The sequence below is a fragment of the Brassica napus genome, chromosome C7, assembly GCF_020379485.1.
Source record: "Brassica napus cultivar Da-Ae chromosome C7, Da-Ae, whole genome shotgun sequence".
NCBI lineage: Eukaryota > Viridiplantae > Streptophyta > Magnoliopsida > Brassicales > Brassicaceae > Brassica > Brassica napus.
The window spans coordinates 6009502-6030833 of NC_063450.1; the positions used below are offsets into that span (position 1 = coordinate 6009502).

At 45.3% G+C, this 21332-nt stretch overlaps 1 protein-coding gene across 1 annotated transcript; it reads left to right on the top strand.

Moving 5' to 3' along the window:
- The first annotated feature begins 1906 nt into the window (after positions 1–1906).
- LOC125590374 lies at positions 1907–3208 on the top strand. The gene has a single exon (XM_048763928.1). It carries the CDS (start codon positions 1907–1909, stop codon positions 3206–3208), a length of 1302 nt encoding a protein of 433 aa, XP_048619885.1.
- Positions 3209–21332: the final 18124 nt, after the last annotated feature.

Sequence of the window (21332 nt, forward strand, 5' to 3'; positions counted from 1 at the left end):
TTTCAACTAGTTATGCTTAAAGCTAAGTTTAGGATTGATTACCCTTAAACTTAGATCTTAGGATTAATTGGGATCAAGCCATTGCTTGACTCAATACCTGAAAATAACTAGAATGATCTAACTGACTAGATCGATATTTTGAAAGGTGTATCGATTGATATTCACAAAAAATTATCGATCGACACTTTCTCGTGATTAACATATGAGAGTTGAAATCCGAGATTCAGATTAGATAATCAATTTGATTATACCTTAGTTTGAATTCAAGAATAATTGATATTAATAAACCCCTAATACCCAAATTAAGTTTTACTTATCACACCTGAGAATAAACCTTAGTCTAGCTATGTCCCTCAACTGTTAACAACCCCAAAACAAATCAAACGAGCAATTTACTTGCTCACCAATCCATTTACTGCTTTAAAACCGTTTAATCTAGATTTATTCCAAGACCATAATCTAGTGTGTAATCCTAGAGTCTGTGGATTCGATCCCTAAGTACTACATCCGAACCTCTTATTTGAGAGAGTAATTCACTCCTTAGGGTAATTTGAGTGATATCAAATTTGGCGCCGTTGCCGGGGACTCTTTCTTATTACCATTAGATTAAGTTTAGAATTTAATCTAGATTTTGTTACTAGAATTTGGTAAAAAATTCCTCTCATTTCCTACTGACACAGGAACTTCGAGATGGAAGACATGGATTTCAGCCGGGCATCGATCGACAACAATGCAACAACATCGAGCGACAATTCGACATCAATATCGGTCGACACCGAACATCATACATCGATCGATGACACCCCGCCGGAAGCAGGTAAGTTTTCTCTTACCAATAATACCAAATTGAAAGTAGTCCTAGGAGAACCTAAAGGTCAACTAAGCAACAACCCAATTATAAACGAACAGGGGACTGCAATCCCTGTTCAAATTAATTCAATCTCAAAAAGAGATCATGAATGGAAATTACCTTTGCAAGACTATTTTAACCCTTGTAGAACCTATTCCAATAGGTCAGCCATTAAATTACCAAAAGATGATACCGAGAAATATGGGGATAGCCTTAAATACTTATTTATGGTACGTCAAAACCCTTTCCGTGGAACCATCTCAGAGAATCCACACGATCACATCGAGTATCTAGAAGATTTGATGGATGACGAATACAATCGTTGTAAACTCTTTTCATTTTCCCTAGAAGTTGACGCCAGAAAACGGCTAGACCAACTACCAACAGGATCGTTGACCTGTTGGAAGGAGATAAGGAGTACCATCATCAATCAATTCTTCAATGAGACGCGCTACTGGGATGTGAGGAAGAAAATCTCCACCTTCCGTCAAGGTCCACGGGAATCATTCAGAAACGCATGGGAGAGATTCAAGAGCTACCAGCTTGAATGTCCCCATCACGGCTACTCAGAGCCACAACTCATTAGTACCTTTTACGGGGGTGTTAACTTGCACTACCAAATCACGCTTGACACAGCCAGTGAAGGAAGCTTCAGTACCAGGAACCCGGAAGAAGGGAAGCGTCTGATCAAGAATATAGCTACGGGTAGATCCTACGAGATGATGGAGGTAGAGCGAGTAAGGAGAGTTGACTCAATTAATGAGTCACCTTTAGCACAAATCAAAGAATCTCTGGATTCTTTTCACTCCGCTCTTGAGGAACGGAACCAATTTGGGATTTACCAAATTGACGATGACACCCTATCTGAACTAGAACAACAAGTAGATTTCGTGGATATCCGAACTTCAAAAAACGAGTATCCTAACCCGATAGCTTTACCCAAAATTACGATGCTACTGTTGGATCATGCCAGGGCAGAGCAAAGTTTAGACTAAACCAAGCTTTCACGGGAAATCGCAGATTGGCCACTGATCTTAACGGAAAAATAGACATATAATGTACAGTGAGCTAATAAGGAAGTTCGATGCTTTAAGTGAACACATTAAGAGACTGGACGGTCAAGTCGCGGAAAACGCAACTGCCATCAAGAGAGAGGAAGGACGTCTCCCTGGGCGGACTGACGCGAACCCGAAACGTCAAATTAATGTCGTGCTACTAAGGAGCGGAAAATGCCTAATCCCGAGCACGATAGAAATCAGTAGCGCAGAAAAACATGCTATAGTTGAGGAAAATGGTGAAAATAGGTCACGCCCGATAATCCTCGATGATTCCAATACCGAGTCAGAAACCCCTCGAGAGAAGGAGCTTCCCAACACTGAGGAAGCAGCCATCAACCTTGAGGAGGAGGAAGAAGAGTTGGAGGAAGATGTGGAAATCAATCGACAAGAGAAAACCAACGTCGATCGACATGCTACAGGAAATATCGATCGACATTCTGGAAACAATATCGATCGACGATCGACTCCTGCTGAACCAGCTGTGGAAAGAGTATATAGGCCCCTACCACCCTTCCTTCCTAACAAGACTCAGACTAAGCGCGAATTGGATAAAACTATATGCAAGAAAGCATTCGATAAGATCATGTTGGAAATGCCATTGAGTGATGCCATAAAGGTATCACCTTCAATAAAAAAATATGTAAAAGACATAGTATCCAACAGCTTTCCAGCCGCTGAGCGTAGCGTCATGATGGTTTCAGAGGAAGTTAGTGCAATAATCCAAGGAGGAACTCCAATCAAGAGGCCCGATCCGGGTAGTTTTGTTTTGGATTGCAACATACGAAATAAAAATTTTCCTCGATCCCTTTGTGACCTAGGTTCCAGCGTAAACCTCATGCCACACTCTGTCGCGATATCCCTAGGATACGACAAGTTCAAACCTACCAAAATAACTCTGGTTCTGGCCGATAGATCCGTTAGATTACCTGAGGGAGTGCTCGATGACGTGCCAATAAGGATCAATGATTGCCACGTCCCAACGGATTTTGTGGTACTGAAATACCGAAATGAACCAAAAGATCCCCTAATTTTTGGTAGACCATTTCTAGCTACACCAGGTGCGATAATCGATGTCAAGGAAGGTAGAATATGTCTGAACATTGGGAATATTCCGATGACCTTAGACATGGATAAGATAATAAGTCGACCCTTAATCGATAAACAGACTTCCTATGTGGGTGATATCGGTGAACTGACTGAAGAGTCTTTCGGAAACCTGCACTCAGATGATCCTCTAGAGAAAGTACTCACATCTAGTGAAGAAGAAACATTCAGTGTCACCCGTAGAGCTGAAGAATAGACGCGATTAATGAACGCAAGTAAGGAAATAGCAAACGTTGATGACATAGATGATGACAATTCGGAAATCAACGTCGATCGATATTTGATGGAAGCCGTCGATCGACAGCCATCTTCTTTGGAATAATGGGATCCCGAGAAGGCACCAAAAATTGAGTTAAAACAGCTACCAGCTGGACTCAAATATGCTTTTCTCTATTAAAATTCCTACCCCGTAATCGTGAACGCCAACCTGACCAATGGAGAACTAGCGTTGTTATTAAATAAACTACGAAAATATAGAAAATCCCTCGGATACTCTCTCGAGGATATTCCTGGCATTTCTCCAGATCTGTGTATGCACCGGATTCACCTAGAAGACGGTTCAAAATCGTCAGTGGAACACCAAAGGCGGCTGAACCCGAACTTAAAAGAAGTTGTTAAAAAGGAAATAATTAAACTTCTAGACGCCGGAGTCATTTACCCGATTTCGGATAGCAATTGGGTTAGCCCCGTGCATGTCGTACCAAAGAAGGACGGAATCACTGTAGTGAAGAATGATAAGGACGAACTCATTCCCACACGAACTGTCACTGGGCATCAAATGTGTATCGACTATAGGAAGCTGAACGCTGCCACGAAGCTGAACGCTGCCACCAGAAAAGATCATTTTCCCTTACCCTTCATTGATCAAATGTTGGAGAGATTGGCAAATCACCAATATTACTGTTTTCTTGACGGATACTCCGGATTTTTCCAAATCCCTATACATCCTGACGATCAAGAAATGACCACTTTTACATGCCCTTATGGAACATTCGCATACCGCAGAATGCCATTCGGTCTTTGTAACGCCCCCGCCACTTTCCAACGATGCATGATGTCAATCTTTACTGATATGATAGAAGATTTCATGGAAGTCTTTATGGACGACTTCTCAGTATTGGATCCAGTTTCAAAAACTGTCTTGATAACCTATGTAAAGTATTGGCAAGATGTGAAGAAAAGAACCTCGTTTTAAATTGGGAAAAGTGTCACTTTATGGTTAACGACGGAATCGTCCTAGGACATAAAGTATCCGCTGCCGGTATAGAAGTAGAGTGGGCAAAGATTGAGGTAATGACCGGTCTGCCGGCACCCACGAACGTAAAAGATGTGAGGAGTTTTCTCGGACAAGCCGGATTCTACAGGAGATTCATACAAGATTTTAGCAAAATTGCTAGACCTCCCACCTCCCTTCTCTGTAAAGAAGTTAAATTCGACTTCACACCAGAATGTGTAAAGTCTTTTGAGGAAATAAAGAAAGCCTTAATAACTGCCCCCATCGTACAAGCACCTGACTGGAATCTTCCTTTTGAAATCATGTGCGATGCGAGCGGTTTCGCTGTGGGAGCAGTTCTGGGCCAAAGGAAGGACAAAAAGCTACATGCAGTTTATTATGCCAGTCGAACACTCGACGAAGCACAGAGAAATTACGCAACAACGGAAAAGGAACTAATTGCCGTGGTTTATGCATTTGAAAAGTTTCGCCAATACCTGGTCGGTTCGCGAGTCATCGTCCACACTGACCACGCCACGATTAAATATTTAATGCAAAAGAAAGATGCAAAACCACGACTCTTGCGATGGATCCTTCTACTTCAAGAATTTGATATAGAGATCAAAGATAAAAGAGGAGTAGAAAACGGAGTGGCAGATCATCTTTCCCGGATAAGGATAGAAAATGACATCCCAATCGATGATTTCTTACCAACTGAAAACGTTTACCAAATGGATTCATTCACCGGGAATGTATGTCTCACTCCGGAAGACCTGTCGATCGACGATGACGACTCTATGTCGATCGATTACGACAACAAAGAGTCGACCGATGACCTTGAGGGTTTGTCGATCGACACCTCAGATGATCTATGCGAAGAGCAAAGTCCCAAAATTCTCACCTTCGACATAAAAGTTAATGTTGCGTGCAGCAAGCTGTATACCGACATTACTTCTCCCTTAAAAAAAGTCTACACCGGGAAGTGCACGCAATCGAACAAAATTCAAACAGCAGACCTTGGTATGCTGATATAGTGAACTATTTAGCTACTAACATAGAACCCGAAGAGTTGAGAGGGTATACAAGAAAGAAGTTTTTAAGAGAAGTTAGGAGATATCATTGGGACGAACCATATCTCTACAAACACTGCGCTGATGGGATGTATAGACGATGCGTCGCCGAATCTGAGATACGTGAAATTTTGTTCCAATGCCATGGATCCGATTATGCTGGGCATTTTGCGACCTTTAAAACGGTATCAAAAATCCTTCAAGCAGGGTTCTGGTGGCCAACCATGTTTCGCGATGCTCATGCATTCATAGCACAATGCGACAGATGCCAACGAAGAGGAAAAATCAGTAAAAGACACGAAATAGAACATAGATCTATTCAAGAGGTAGAAGTCTTTGACTGTTGGGGAATAGATTTCATGGGACCCTTCCCTTCTTCATACGGAAATAAATACATCCTAGTTACTGTTGACTATGTGTCTAAGTGGGTCAAAGCGCTAGCTTCACCAACAAATGATGCATCTGTAGTCATTAAGCTTTTCAAAAGCATTATCTTCCCGAGATTCGGAATACCCCGAATAGTCATAAGTGACGGTGGTTCCCATTTCATCAACAAAGTTTTTGAAGGACTACTCCGTAAGAACGGAGTACACCATAGAGTTGCCACACCCTACCACCCACAGACGAGTGGGCAGGTCGAAGTCTCAAATCGGCAGATCAAAGAAATCTTAGAAAAAACAGTGGGCATATCCAGAAAAGATTGGTCTAGGAAATTGGACAATGCACTCTGGGCTTATCGGACTGCCTTCAAAACTCCCTTAGGAACCACCCAGTTTCACCTACTTTATGGAAAATCATGTCACTTACCAATTGAGCTGGAACACAAGGCAGCCTGGGCCATCAAATTATTAAATTTCGACATCAAACCAGCTGCCGAAAGGAGGCTCATACAGCTTAACGAACTGGATGAAATCAGACATTTAGCCTATGAGAGTTCAAAAATATATAAAGAAAAGACGAAAGCATATCACGATAAAAAGATCATTTCCAGGCACTTCGAACCAAATGACCAAGTGCTGCTGTATAACTCTCGGCTAACACTGTTTCCTGGAAAACTCCGATCTCGTTGGTCAGGTCCTTTTACCGTCGTGAACGTAAACCCTTATGGAGCTATTACGCTTACAAATAATAAAGGCGATGAATTCACGGTAAATGGCCAACGAGTAAAACACTATTGGGCTAAACCGCCAAATATCGGGCATATAAACTTAGACCCCCTCCCCGATAACTAGACAATCAAACGTCGAGTCAAGCTAAAGACTTAAAATAAGCGCTGAATGGGAGGCAACCCATTTCTACTCTTTCGATAATTAGGATTTAGTAAAATAAAAAATAAAACGAAGCTGCTGAAAACATAACGCCTATCGATCGATAGTAAATGAACAGACGCGGGCTCACTTTAGTCGACTCTTAAGTCGACATTCACACAAACCCGAAAACCCTAAGAACACACTCCCATCCCTTTTCTCTCTCGTTTTTCGGCCAAATCCAGCGATTTCTTCGCTCAACCCACTTGATTTTTGACCCTCTATCCGTCTAGATCATTTAGCTCGCTCATCATCATGGAATGAACATGAAATTTTCTAAATTTTCGTTCTTGCTAGGGTTGAAATAGAGAATGAGCTAGAACCGGGATTTTTATGCTCTTATAGATCGATCGATTCATGCTAAAGGAGTGATAGAATAAGGACTACTGATCGATTAAGCCGATTATATATGCCATGCAAATCGAATTGCATTGATGGGTTTTTGCAGGTTCCCGCGAAGGTGAAATCGACCGATGATACGCACCTTTCATCGATAGATTTTCACAAAGAAACATCGATCGACATCCTCCTGTTACCGTCGATCGATATTGCACCAAACCATCGAACCAAACTGAATTCCCATTCTTGTTTATGGTTTTTGGTTGCAGATGTATGAAAGGAGGACGAAGCGTAGGTTCGACGTAGGCGGCAGTAGCACAGCTCCGCCGCCACCACCAGTTCGTGACCAATACCCTAGGCCACGCAAGCACAAAGATGAATCTATCCCCCTCTTTGACAACTTCGACGACACTCGTAAAGCGGCGAAGAGCGCGGCCTGTAGAAACCGTGAGATCGAGGACTGTTGGGGTCAAAATCGGTCACGACGGAATCGATGTCCGAAAGTCCTCAGAAAAACCGAATCTTGTTCAAAACTTCAAAAGCCGAGCAGAAGAATAGCCGAAATGGATCGCCCGGCGAGCTCAACCATGACACAAGCCAGCTCGCCTGGCGAGCACAACCGTGTTGCCGGTCGACTCGCCGGCAAGCTCGGTCGTGACACGAGCCAGCTCGCCCGGCGAGCACGACCTTGTCGCCAGTCGGCTCGCCGGCGGGCTCGGCCGTGACACGAGCCAGCTCGCCCGGCGAGCACGACCGTGTCACCATTCGGCTCGCCGGCGAGCTCGGCCGTGACACGAGCCAGCTCGTCCGGCGAGCACGACCGTGTCGCCGGTCGGCTCGCCGGCGAGCTCGACCGTTGCATGGATCAGCTCGCCCGGCGAGCGCGGCCAATTCTCCGCGGGTCATTCCGAGGTCCCATCCCATAACCATGCATGTTCGTCCAAAGTTTCCGTAACCCATTCTTCGGGTCCGTGGATACGACACCGATGTTCCGTCTAAAAAACATCGTCGAAAGTATTCGGGAAGTTGGGAAGGTTATGTCTCTCGAACGGTTTCCTATTCTTCCTAGTAGAGCAGGTTATGGTTAACTTAAGTCTCGATACGGCCTAAAGAGGGTCCGAATTGCAGACAACGGCCCATCTATGGTCACAAAAGACTTGAGCCCGAAGACTGGTATGACGGTTTATCTCATCCGCGTGAAGAGATAAATGTCAAATTTCCGAAGATAATCACATAAGAAAAAAGAGCATTCTCAGAGCAAACTTAATACTTAGAGCAATTTAGGCATTTTTCCGTTTTTACTATCGAGCTGCGTCTCGACTAGGTTTGAACTTAGGTGGCTAGACTAGCGAACATACCGACAGCTATCGTGGCCTAGGATCTTACCTGTTGTTCACGCTGAAATGCGAATTCGGAAATAAGACCTCTTAGTTCTCTTTTCGCTCTTTTACGATTTATTACTTTCGAATCTTTCGTATTGATTGTGTTGTGCGTGGCCCAGCAGATAACAAGGACCTTCAGGGAAGGCTAGGTTAGCTTGGTTTTCCTCCGATTAACAAAACTCGACGGTGTGAATTTTAGTTCCCACAGTTTGGCGCTAGAAGGAGGGGGGTACAGATCTATCTCTCTCGCAACCACACACGCTCAGTCCGATATGACGACCAATGCTGACAAAGACCCGCAAACGCACGACGGGACTCCCGTCGATGCCAACGCTGATAAAACTCCAGTTGGAAACGTATTAACGGTCACTGCCGACACCGCGATACTAGACCAGATGAAGGAAATGTTCGCCTCCGCTCAGAAAAAGGCGGACGAACAAGGAAAACTCGTGGCCTCTCTCGCAAAACAGGTGGAAACCTTAACGGCGAAGGCCAGGAGCAAAGCCCCGCGCAGGACCACAAGAGCCCGCAGCGGTAGAAGACTTGATTTCGAGACTCCGGGCAATCGAGCTGCACACGCGGACAAGGCTTCCTCAGGCCAAAACCCTGATGAAACGCTCCAGCTAGGTGCACAGCCAACTACGGAGAACCTTCCACCTCCTACCGGGAGCAACGAAGGAGAAGAAATCGAGCGCATCGACCTGGATATAAGCAACCAGTCCGATCACTCGGACGACGGTGCTGACATCCACCCAAGAAGAACGCGAAGCCAGTCCGCTCGACAGGACGCGTCCTTCGAAAGACCCATGACCGAGGAAGAAGAAAACCTCTATTGGGTAGAACAGGAGGAGCTGGCCGAAAAGCAGGCCAGGATCCACCGCAGCCAACACAGACAAGCTCGCAAGGCTGCCAGAAATCCTGATGAGATCCACGATCTCCGCGAGTACATCGCGAAAACCGCAGCGGAGGTGAAAGCGGTGAAATCACAAATCCACCACGCGACAAGCGCTGCGCCCGAGATCGACAGACTTCTTGAGGAAGCACGCAAAACCCTGTTCACTGCCCGGATTACTGAGACCAACATCTCAGACCCGGGGAAGATCAAAATTTCCATGTACGATGGCACCACCGACCCGAAAGCGCATCTGTAGTCTTTCCAGATCGCGATGGGGAGGTGCAAACTCAAGGAACGCGAACGAGACGCTGGCTACTGCCTTCTCTTCGTCGAAAACTTTAAAGGAGCCGCGCTCGAATGGTTTTCTCGCCTAAAACGAAATTCCATCGGAAGTTTCGGCCAACTTGCTTCAGAGTTTCTCAAGCAGTATTCCATGTTCATGGACATAGAAACCTCGGACGTCGATCTCTGGAGCCTGTCTCAAAGAGAAGACGAGCCATTTCGCAAGTTCATGAACAGATTCAAGCTAGTAATGGCAAGAGTCACCGGGATCAGCGACAAAGTGGCGATCGATGCTCTGAAGAAAACTCTCTGGTACCGGTTGAAATTCTGGCAATGGGTATCCCTCGAAAAACCGAGAAAGATTCAAGATGCTCTTCATAAGGCAACCGACTTCATCGTAATGGAAGAGGAGATGAAAATCCTCTCCCAGAAGTACAACCCGCAGAAGACGCCCACAAAAAAGAAAAGCTCTTGAAACGACAAGTATGTCCACCACGAGGGAGAAGACGTCCAGGGCGAGCACAACTACACTATCAATTCCGAACAAGGAAAGACCTCCGGAAACACCTGGACCAGGAACCAGTACAAGGATAACTCCTACTGCGAGTTCCACCAGACCAAAGGTCATTCGACTACGAGCTGCAATGTTCTCGGCGCAAGGCTAGCCGCAAAACTCCTCGCTGGCGACCTCTCGAAGGTCACTAGCATAAAAGACCTCATCCTGGATTCCGACCGCCCTCCCAGGACTGATAAAGAGTCTCCCGAGAGGGACGCATGTGCAAACTAGTTTGGCGAGAAACTCGGAAGAAGGCAGGATGACCTTGGAGACAATAGTACCCGCCGGAGGATAAACATGATCATTGGAGAATCGCAATTCTACCGCGACTCTATTTCATCCATCAAGGCCTACGGAAGAAAGGCGGAAACAAGTTCTCACTGGACGACTCGGTCCCCGACCGACAACGCTCCAAACGATACGATTGTTTTCGAGGAGGAGGAAACCGTCGGACTCGATAAACCACACTGCGACCCGCTGGTCATCGACTTGGTGATTCGAGACCTCGAAGTGGGAAGAATCCTCATCGACACAGGCAGCACGGTCAACGTCATTTTCCGCGACACTCTCCGGAGAATGAACATCGAACTCGGGGAATTCATCCCGGAACCAAAACCACTGACCGGTTTTTTGGGCACAACATCAATGACCCTCGGATCGATCAAACTTCCGGTCATGGCAAGGGAAGTCACGAAAATCGTTGACTTCGCCATAATCGATAACCCGGCCATCTATAATGTTATCATGGGAACCCCATGGATCAACGCAATGAAGGCGGTACCGTCGACTTACCACCTTAGCATCAAGTACCCAACACCAAACGAAACAGCAGTAATCTGGGGATGCCATAAACAATCTAGGCTCTGCTTTTTGGCTGAGCATAAGCTACGACAAACTCGGAACACCCCTGCGATTAGCCCGAAGCGAGTCAAGAAAACTCAGAGTACTCCCGAAGTTTCCACAAAGAGCGATTCAGAATCACTCGCCCAGGCAACGGCTCCGGACAGCGACGCGATCCCGGAGTTCATCGCCCTACCAGCGGAAAACCCGACTCACGAAACGGCCACTGATTTAACTAAAGCCTCAACGGCTGAAGTAACAGAAACGGCCCTATCCAACGAGTAGGAACGCCTGGGACAACAAAGCAGAACTACGAGATGGCTTGATCCTCGAAAGAGGTACGTAGGCAGCTTGTCCTATTGACAAGTTCAGCTATCCCCCTCTCCAAAAAGGGGGGGGGGGAGTGGGTACGTATACTCGTATACTCCCACAAAGTTCGGAATATCCACACATGTATTCGATATTTTCGAAACTTTTCCAATAAAACTCATTTTATTTCGGTCTCCCGATTCACTTGCAATAAGCCACAACAATCGGAGATTAACCTGGGAAACACCCAAGACAAGGGTCTCCAAACACGCATACCTTTCAAGCAGTCCTTGGATGGGAACTAACTTAAACAACAATCCCTGCGTATCAATGGTCAAGCAAGACCAAATACATCTTCTCTAAAAACGAAGATCGTAACTTTCTCACTACAAAGGATATACCTTTCGGAAAAAGCGAGACGTCGTAAATATTTTCGAGAGATATTATCCAAACACACGGTCCGTCCGCGACTCTAAAAAACAAATTGCCCGTCGATTGGCCCCGACGGACAAACCCAAAATGTTCTCAAAAATAAACTTGTAGTCTAACCTTTCGTAAAAGTAAAAGTTCGCTTACATCCGACGAGGATACCATAGCGCGCTATACAAGAAATCCGAAATTTTGGTCAGCACTCCAGACGGGGTCTGGAGAGTGCTCGGTTCGTTCCATACAAGTCATATAAGCCGGCGCCAAGTTGCGGAATTTAAATCGGAGAGAACCAGGTGGAAATCGCCAACATGCAAAACGAGAGCCGATCAGTCGTCGCACAGCCTTAGAGCCGAAAGTAAACCTAGGTCTTGCCCTAAATCCAGTTCTACTGGTCCACTAACATCTCAAGACATGATAAGAGATCTTAAAAACATGTCCCATCGTCTATATCTAATACGCTCACGAAACTTCGCGAAACTCCTAAACGTTTTCGAACGCCCTCGTTCAGTAAGAGCAAACGAACAAGACGATAAACTAAGAGTTAAGATACGAAGTGACTACTCGTATCTTTCCCTCACACTTGACAGAAGTATAAACTAAAAAGCACAGAATGTCAATCATTCATCATATATATAGAAGCCGCAAAAAACGGCTAGGACCCAAAGCCACCAAACGACCGGTCTCAAACACATAGTTCACATAGCCTCGCAAGGCCATAACACACATAAATCAAATACGGCCACACTTGGCCTAGATACATCAAACCTCGAATAAAACTAAGGGAAATAATCCCAACAATCCTCAAAGCTCAAAGTCGAGGAACCCGGACATGGAGATCCCGAACGAGCTCTCGGGATGGTCCACCTCTCCGTCCGCGACTCCGACACCTTCATCACCAACACCGGTTCCCACTTCCGCCGTGTCCTCCGAGACCTCGATGGAATCCTAAAGCTGTCGGACCCTTCCTTCGATCGGAGGAACCAAGGATTCGGCATGGGCACACCCGTTCATAAGACCCGACATCTCAGCGACCTTGGCAGAAAAAGAGAAGTCATCGTTCTGCGACCTGTAGAGGGTAGCAACCGAGCCACGGCACTCGCGAAAATCATCCACGAATTCTTGAGCATCCTTAAAACTCTCGAATTCGGTGGCAAACAAAGCAGCCCTCCGCTTCATTTCGGCGACAATCGCTCTCTTTCCTCTCCTCTCCGCATGGACAAGGGCCCGAGAATGGAGCTCAGCCTGTCTCCGGCTCTGTTCTTTGACCTCCTTCCGAAACCAAAAGAGTTCTCTTTCAGCCTCCTCGGCTTTGAAGTGAGAGATACGCGACTCCCGGAAACTTCCGTCGAGCGCCGCATTGAACACCCTCATCCCCTGCACGAACTTAATATCGGAAAAGGAAACCAAAAAAAAATATAATTTAGATCAAAGTTCAAAGGATAAACCTCGTTGATTAAGCTGGAGCCTTCGGCGACTAGTTTCCTCCTCGACTCTTCGTCCAGCGACTTATGAGTAGTAAAACCGGAAGGGAGGTCGGCAAAAAAGTCGCTGGGAAGGGGAACCTCGCTGGTTCCACTCCTTTCCCCTGGGGAGAAACTAGGGTTCCATTCTGGCAGCGGAAGGTTTCCCAAGACGTTCTCAGAGGCAACTCCCTTGCCTTTTCGAGACCTGATTCTCTGCCTCTGAGCAGGCAAGACATCAATGACCGGTTCTACGTCATACCGAACGTCAAGAGGCTGAGAGAGGGCTCGAGATCGATGGAGCTCCACCGCGCTTCGAATCCATTCAACGGTGAAGGAATTCCAGAAGAACGGCCTGCCGCGGAGAAGATCTTGCTTGGCAAAAAGATCGGCAGAAGTTGGCGGAAGGATCCAGTTCACTGCAAGATAATAAAAAAAATCATCTTCGCATGTTTTCAAGGTATCAAAACGAAAAACATAACTATTCATATTACCACGGGTGAAGTTCCACTCCCGACGGAATAGGAGGAGGTAGCTCTCCTCGACAGACTCCCCATCTATCCGGACAAAGAAAAAGCACTCGAACCATGTCTTAGGATGTGAAGTGTGCCCCTGAATTATAGCCATGCCCTTCTTTGGCGCCATGCGGTATGAGCCATCGTTCCCCGTTCCTCTCGTAAACCAAAATCCCTCGAAGTCGCCAGTGTTAAGATCCATTCCTAGCTCGTAACTCGAGATCAACACGCCGAGCCAATGCTGCAAGGCCGGAACGCTTAGCTGGCTGATCGAAAGCCCAAAGTGGTGAAGCGCGCGGACGATGGTACCATGGATCGGAAACCACATGCGGGAATACACCAGGAAGGCCTCGTAGCAAGTAAAGAAACCTTCCGGAGGGTTCTTCACACTCTCGTTGCCACTCGGGATCCGAAATACGACTCAACTTGGAATCTGGTAAAAGTCCCTAAGAGTCGTGAGGTAGTCGGGAGAGACCATGCTCGGCGTGAGGGGTGCATTTGGCGACCTCACGGGCCTCTTAGGAATCGGAATGTCTTGCGAAGGCGGAGGCAAGCCGCAAAGAGCTTTGTAGTACGCATCCTTGGGTTCTTCCTCAACTTCAAACTCTTCTTTCGGGGCGATCACCTCATTGGCAGAAGAGTTACCCGAAGATGAGTGTGAGAAAGAATTCTTCTTTGAAGATCCTTTTCTTGAAGACATTTTATTTGAGCAAAGAGAGATCTTGGAGAAAAAATTCCTATCTTGGAGGAATCTTTTCTTAAGGGAAGAAGTGAGTAAAGAATTTGAAAAACTTACTTCCCTTACTTATACAATTTTTTTTTTACTATTCACCTTCAATCTTTCGACAAACGATTACGTCTAATTCCACCTTGAACAGACCGTACCGCAAGCTAGGACCTAACACCTAGGTCCACGGATCCTAGCTAGCTGGGGGGGGCTAACTGTTGGGGTCAAAATCGGTCACGACGGAATCGATGTCCGAAAGTCCTCAGAAAAACCGAATCTCGTTCAAAATTTCAAAAGCCTAGCAGACGAATAGCCGAAACGGATCGCCCGGCGAGCTCGACCATGACACGAGCCAGCTCACCCGGCGAGCACAACCGTGTTGCCGGTCGACTCGCCGGCGAGCTCGGCCGCGACATGAGCAAGCTCGTTCAAAACTTCAAAATCCTAGCAGACGAATAGCCGAAACGGATCGCCCGGTGAGCTCGACCATGACACGAGCCAGCTCGCCCGGTGAGCACAACCGTGTTGCCGGTCGACTCGCCGGCGAGCTCGGCCGCGACACGAGCAAGCTCGACCGGCGAGCACGACCGTGTCGCCGGTCGACTCGCCGGCGAGCTCAGCCGTGACACGAGCCAGCTCGCCCGGCGAGCACGACCGTGTCGCCGGTCGACTCGCCGGCGAGCTCGGCAGTGACACGAGCCAGCTCACCCGGCGAGCACGACCGTGTCACCGGTCGACTCGCCAGCGAGCTTGACCGTGGCACGGATCAGCTCGCCCGGCGAGCACGACCGTGTTGCCGGTCGACTCGCCGGCGAGCTCGACCGTGGCACGGATCAGCTCGCCCGGCGAGCGTGGCCAATTCTCCGTGGGTCATTCTGAACCCGGTCCCATCCCATAACCATGCATCTTCGTCCGAAGTTTCCGTAACCCAGTCTTTGGGTCTGTGGATACGACACCAATGTTCCGTCTAAAAAACATCGTCGAAAGTATTCGGGAAGTTGGGAAGGTTATGTCTCTCGAACGGTTTCCTATTCTTCGTAGTACAGCAGGTTACGGTTAACTTAACATCAACTGCCTCGGCTATGCGAAGAAACAGGGTTCCGTTGGAAGAACCATGTCTATGCCAACGGCTACTTCGCGAGTAAAATCGTAAAAAATGCTTAAGTCTCGATACGGCCTAAAGAGGGTCCGAATTGCGGTTAACGGCCCATCTATGGTCCCAAAAGACTTGAGCCCGAAGACTGGTATGACGGTTTATCTCATCCGCGGGAAGAGATAAATGTCAAATTTCCAAAGATAATCACAAAGAAGAAGGACATATGGAAAAGCCCGCTTCGCGACAAATCCGGCCCAAGAAGAGGTAAACTGACCTAAGGAGGAGTATATAAGGAGGACCTAGGAGGAAGAGGGAAAGGGGAGAAAAAAGAGCATTCTCAGAGAAAACTTAATACTTAGAGCAATTTAGGCATTTTTCCGTTTTTACTATCGAGCTGCGACTCGACTAGGTTAGAACTTAGGTGGCTAGACTAGCGAACATACCCATAGCTCTCGTGGCCTAGGATCTTACATGTTGTTCACGCTCAAACGCGAATTCGGAAATAAAACCTCTTTGTTCTGTTTTCGCTCTTTTACGATTTATTACTTTTGAATCTTTCATATTGATTGTGTTGTGCGTGGCCCAGCAGATAACCGGGACCTTCAGGGAAGGCTAGGTTAGCTTGGCTTTCCTCCGATTAACAAAACTCGACGGTGTGAATTTCGGTTCCCACAAGGACGCGTGGGATGACTATGACAGCATCTCCTATAATGAGTGGCTGAGGGTCTCCATTGGGCCTACACGGTCCAGCGCACGGCCGGACCTCAGCCACATCAGCCCGAGGCCGCACTACCGCCTTTCCCACCCATGCCAGACATGTCTACACGCCCTGAGGGAGATTTCCAGCGCGTCGTAGTTGATTCTCTCACTGCCATCTGGGCTAGAGTATCGAGATGTCGCTGTTCGAGCAGGAGGAGTGTGCGAGCCAGCTCACCGTTAGCAGCAGGACAGTCCCGTCGGCGCAGAGACACCTCCAGGGACGAGACCACTGATGAGGACTAGTCCTCATATCTCTATCCCTATTTACTTATGTTTTCTTCTACTCTCGAACTCTTAGGATTTACTTTTGAACTTATTACTCTATGTTATGACTGGAGTTTATTTATTCTGCTAATCTTGCATGTGTTTGGATTGTCTAACAGAGCTAACCTAGCTGACTGATGCTAATTCTATGATGAGTTGGACACATGGATACGTTGCAGCTAGCGCATACGTTTTTCTGTCTCTGCACTATCGATCGATAATAAGACGGTTATATCGATCGACAGAAATACGATGATATCGATCGATTATGAGGTGTACATGTCGATTGATCCTCGAGACAGCGGGTAACACATTCTTTTCTCTTGTCTAACATCTAACTTATAGTTATTACTTATTTCTACCCTACGCAATCTTAGACTGAATATCACTGGGGACAGTGAAATTTAAGAGTGGGGGAGGTACTTACTAATATTAGTTTATTCATGAATTTCTAAAAAATATATATATATATATATATATATATATATATTTCCAAACAAAAAGTTTTTATTGAGTCAAGAAGGGGATAATGATCTTATTAGATTTTTCCTTGTTATCTAACCATTTTTTTAGCACCATTTTAAACTCTCTGATTGCACATACTACTAAAGATACTAAAGTGGATCAACCTGTCAACTGTCCACACTTGTTGTGATTGTTTGAAGGAACCAAAGCTGACCTCCAACACTAAACTTGACACAACTGCTTGTCTTAGGGCTTGGTATACATGGGATCGCATTCTTCAAACAAGTCTGGAAGGTAAAGACTTGTGTAGATAGATTAATCACTCTTTCTCTCTTTATTTTCGAAATTATAGATAGATAAGAAAAAAAAATTATTTCATATATATTATTATTAGATCTATTAGAGATTTATTAGGTGGAATCCGAACAGGACTTGGTGGCTACAACCATTAAGGCTTGCTTCATAAGGATTCCAACAAAAAAAAAAGAATTCGAACGGGACTTGGTGGCGGCAATCTTCAAGGCTCGATTCATATGAATTCTTGGATATAGGCTAGAAAGAAGTGAATAGGACTTGATGGCAACCACCATTAAGTCTTGATTCATGGAAGTCTGTCAAATCTAAGTCAATAATCTTGCCAATAAAAGCAGATTTTGACTAAGAGAGAAAATTAGTAGAGAGAAAGGATAGAAACTAATGTTTACCTGTAGGTCCAGATACTTGTTTGAAAATCCTTGCATCTTGTGATCGATACCCCCAAGGTAAAGCCTACACTTTTATTTATGCTAAGAAATGGGGTTGTTAGAGGGGAATATCAGACAAGATTTGTTTAAGTTGTTGGCTAGATGAATTTGGTTGCTAAGCTAGGATATGGCATAAAATGCTTTTGTGATTAGGACTTTTTAGACGTGGATTGCAATATTAAAGAGGTGATGATTATGAGTTTTAAATCATGTGAGTTCCTGATGTTTTCAAACCTCTTTCAGAGAGACTGCTCTGTTGTGGTTTGCTTGAGGACAAGCAAAAGAGTAAGTCTAGGGGAGTTGATAGACCATGGATTTTACTCATTTTTAACCATGGTTTATGAGTATTTTAAGATATATTATTATTATATAGAGTCTATTTAGAGTAATTACAGGTTCAGATACTATTTGGAAGAAAGTGATGTATTTGGAGCTATTTTGAGATCTTTTGAGCTTCGCTGGAAGCAAGGGATGGCAACGGTCACAACTCAGTATCGACCGAAAGTTATCACCAAATATCGATCGATGTTGGACTCCTCACGTCGATCGATTATGAAGCCACCCGAGAGTTAATAACAAATTAGAAGATTCCAAGTTTCACAAAAAGTCTTAATAATTACATCATTACTCCATGGCCGCCTGTTAGGCTATTTATTAGGGTTTTATATCATTTTAGAGGCAGATTTGCCTAGAGACCTTTTTAGACCTAGTTTGGAGGAAGCAAGAAGCTACCATTGAAAGAGAAGAGTTTAGAGCTGGAGAGAGAGATCAACACTTCAAAACAGAGAAGATCTTGAACTCCTTTGCTTTATTTCATTTGTTGCTTAATCTATTTATTCATTTTTATTAAGTATTATTCAGACCATCATAACCATGTGTTCCATGAACATGTCTGAGTAGTCCTTACTGTTAGATTTAGGTTTCTCAATAGGTTGATAAATGTATTACTGACAATAATAATTGTTAGGGTGTTTAGAAATATGATTCTTTCAACTAGTTATGCTTAAAGCTAAGTTTAGGATTGATCACCCTTAAACTTAGATCTTAGGATTAATTGGGATCAAGCCATTGCTTAACTCAATACCTGAAAATAACTAGAATGATCTAACTGACTAGATACGAACGAGAGTTGGTCTAGTGAGTTAGATAATTTAGATCAAACCTGACCGCAAAGCTCTCTGGAAGAAGTATCGATCGATGCAGCGATAGCACTGTCGATCGATATTTTGAAAGGTGTATCGATCCATATTTACAAAGAATTATCGATCGACACTTTCTCGTGATTAACATACGAGATATGAAATCCGAGATCCAGATTAGATAATCAATTTGATTATACCTTAGTTTGAATTCAACAATAATTGATATTAATAAACCCCTAATACCCAAATTAAGTTTTACTTATCGCACCTGAGAATAAACCTGAGTCTAGCTATTTCCCTCAACTGTTAACAACCCCCAAAACAAATCAAACGAGCAATTTACTAGCTCACCAATCCATTTACTGCTTTAAAACCGTTTAATCTAGATTTATTCCAAGACCATAATCTAGTGTGTAATCCTAGAGTCTCTGTGGATTCGATCCCTAAGTACTACATCCGAACCTGTGTATTTCACTCCTTAGGGTAATTTGAGTGATATCACGTGATCTGAAGTGGAGAGGCTTTTTGGATCGAAGTAGTTGGTGATTGAGCCAAAGTCCATTCGCGAGCCTCGGTGATTGCTTTCGTGACAGTAGATGTGTGTGACGGGCTTCGCGATTCAAAGAGAAGCTTGTTCCTGGTGGTCCATTTGTTCCAGCAAATCCAAGAGAAAACGTCTCCTGAGATTCCACATGGGGGGAGCCATGTCCATGATGCGGCTTCTAGTGCAGATACGAAGGAGCTGAACAGGTCTGGATCGAACTGTAGCTTCAGGGGAACTACAGACCAGACCAGTTTCGCAAAAGGGAAGTGTAGGAATATATATTCCGTTGTCTCAGCTCCGCCGCAGTGAATGTTGGTCGTGTGTTGTAAAAGTCCTCGTTTGCGGAAGTTATCTCCAGTGGGGAGCGCTCCTTGGACCAGACGGATTTGAACTAATTAAAACCTGGATGCACTTGCTGCTCTGGTGGATCCGAGCCTAGTTCTTCAATAGCTACAACATTGCCTGATCTTGTGGAATATGTTTCAGAGTCGATATTAACTCTTTGTTCCACTCGCAGGAGCCGCGAGAGATGAGGTCCGACACATAGAGATCTCCAAGATCATCCTTTAGGGGTCCAAAAGGAATGATTTGTGATGTTGTGGAGATCCAGGGGTCACTCCATACTTTAGTTTCAGTACCATTACCAATGGCCTTCCCAATGTGATTTAGGAGAAGGTCTCTACCCACAAGAACCCTTGCCCAGCCATGCGAGCAGACTTAGTTGGTTGGACCTTAATGAGGGAGGAGCTGTGACAATATTTCCCCGATAGGACTCGTGCAAGGAGGCAGTCTGGGTTTGTCGGCATTCTCCAAGGGAGTTTGGCCAGTAGATCTTTGTTAAAGGCCTGGATATCCTTAAAGCCAAGGCCACCCATTCCTTTCGGCTTGGTGAGTTTATTCCAAGATAGCCAACACATTTTCTTCTTGCATGTGTTTGAGTCCCACTAGAAGTGTGTAAGAGCTGATTGAATTATTTTGCAGTCCCACCGGCAATTCGAAGCATGTCATTGCGAAGGAGGGGATTGGGGAGACGACCGCTTTTAGCATGGTGATTTTCCCAGCAGAGGATAAGAATCTAGACGATAGGCTCACAGTTTTGACAGTGATTCTGTCAACAATAGAGGAGAACATGTCCTTCTTCTTGGGGCGAAACTGTTCTGGGAGTTCGAGGTACTTCCCCACGCCACCTTCTTTTGTTATCCCTAGAGCGTGTTTGACTCTATTTCTCTCTGACGCTGGGGTTCTTTTGGCGAAAGTGATCGCAGACTTTGCTGCGTTTATCATTTGGCTTGAGGCTGCTTCATACTGCTCGAGGATAGTCATCAGAGTTGAGCAACAATGTGCATCAAAGCGTATGAATAGCATAGTATCATCAGCAAACAGTAAGTGGTTGATCCGTGGGCAGTTAGATGCAATTTTAATCCCTGGTAGTGTCCCATTTTTTTTGAGCTTTGGAACATAATCCTGACAGGGCTTCGCTGCATATGATGAAGATATACAAGGAGAGTGGATCACCCTATCTGATGCATTGCTGAGGGAGTACCTTGCCTAGGACGAAGTCGTTAACTAAGACGGAGTCGTTAACTAGGAAAGAGTAAGAGACCGTAGTAATACAATCCATGATCCAGGTAACAACCGTGTTGTGCAGACCCAAGGTAGATAGAACACACCTAATAAACTCCCACTCTAGTCTGTCGTACGCCTTACTCATATCAAACTTGACTGCCATATATCAATGTTTTTTTGCATTTGACGTTTTCAGGTAATGAAACAGTTCATGCCTAATGAGTACATTATCAGAAATGGCTCTTCCAGGCATGAAGGCAGACTGATTCTCAGATATCATGCAGTGTAGAATAGGTTTCAGCCGTAGTGAAATCAGTTTGGATATGACTGTAAAATACATTACACAGGGCTATAGGCCTATAGTCTGATACCTTTTGAGGAGAGGGAATCTTTGGAATTAGCCTTACATTCTTAGCA

Excerpts from the sequence above, each read along its gene's own strand:
- LOC125590374 (XM_048763928.1), top strand. The coding sequence starts at position 1,907 with ATGTACAGTGAGCTAATAAGGAAGTTCGATGCTTTAAGTGAACACATT.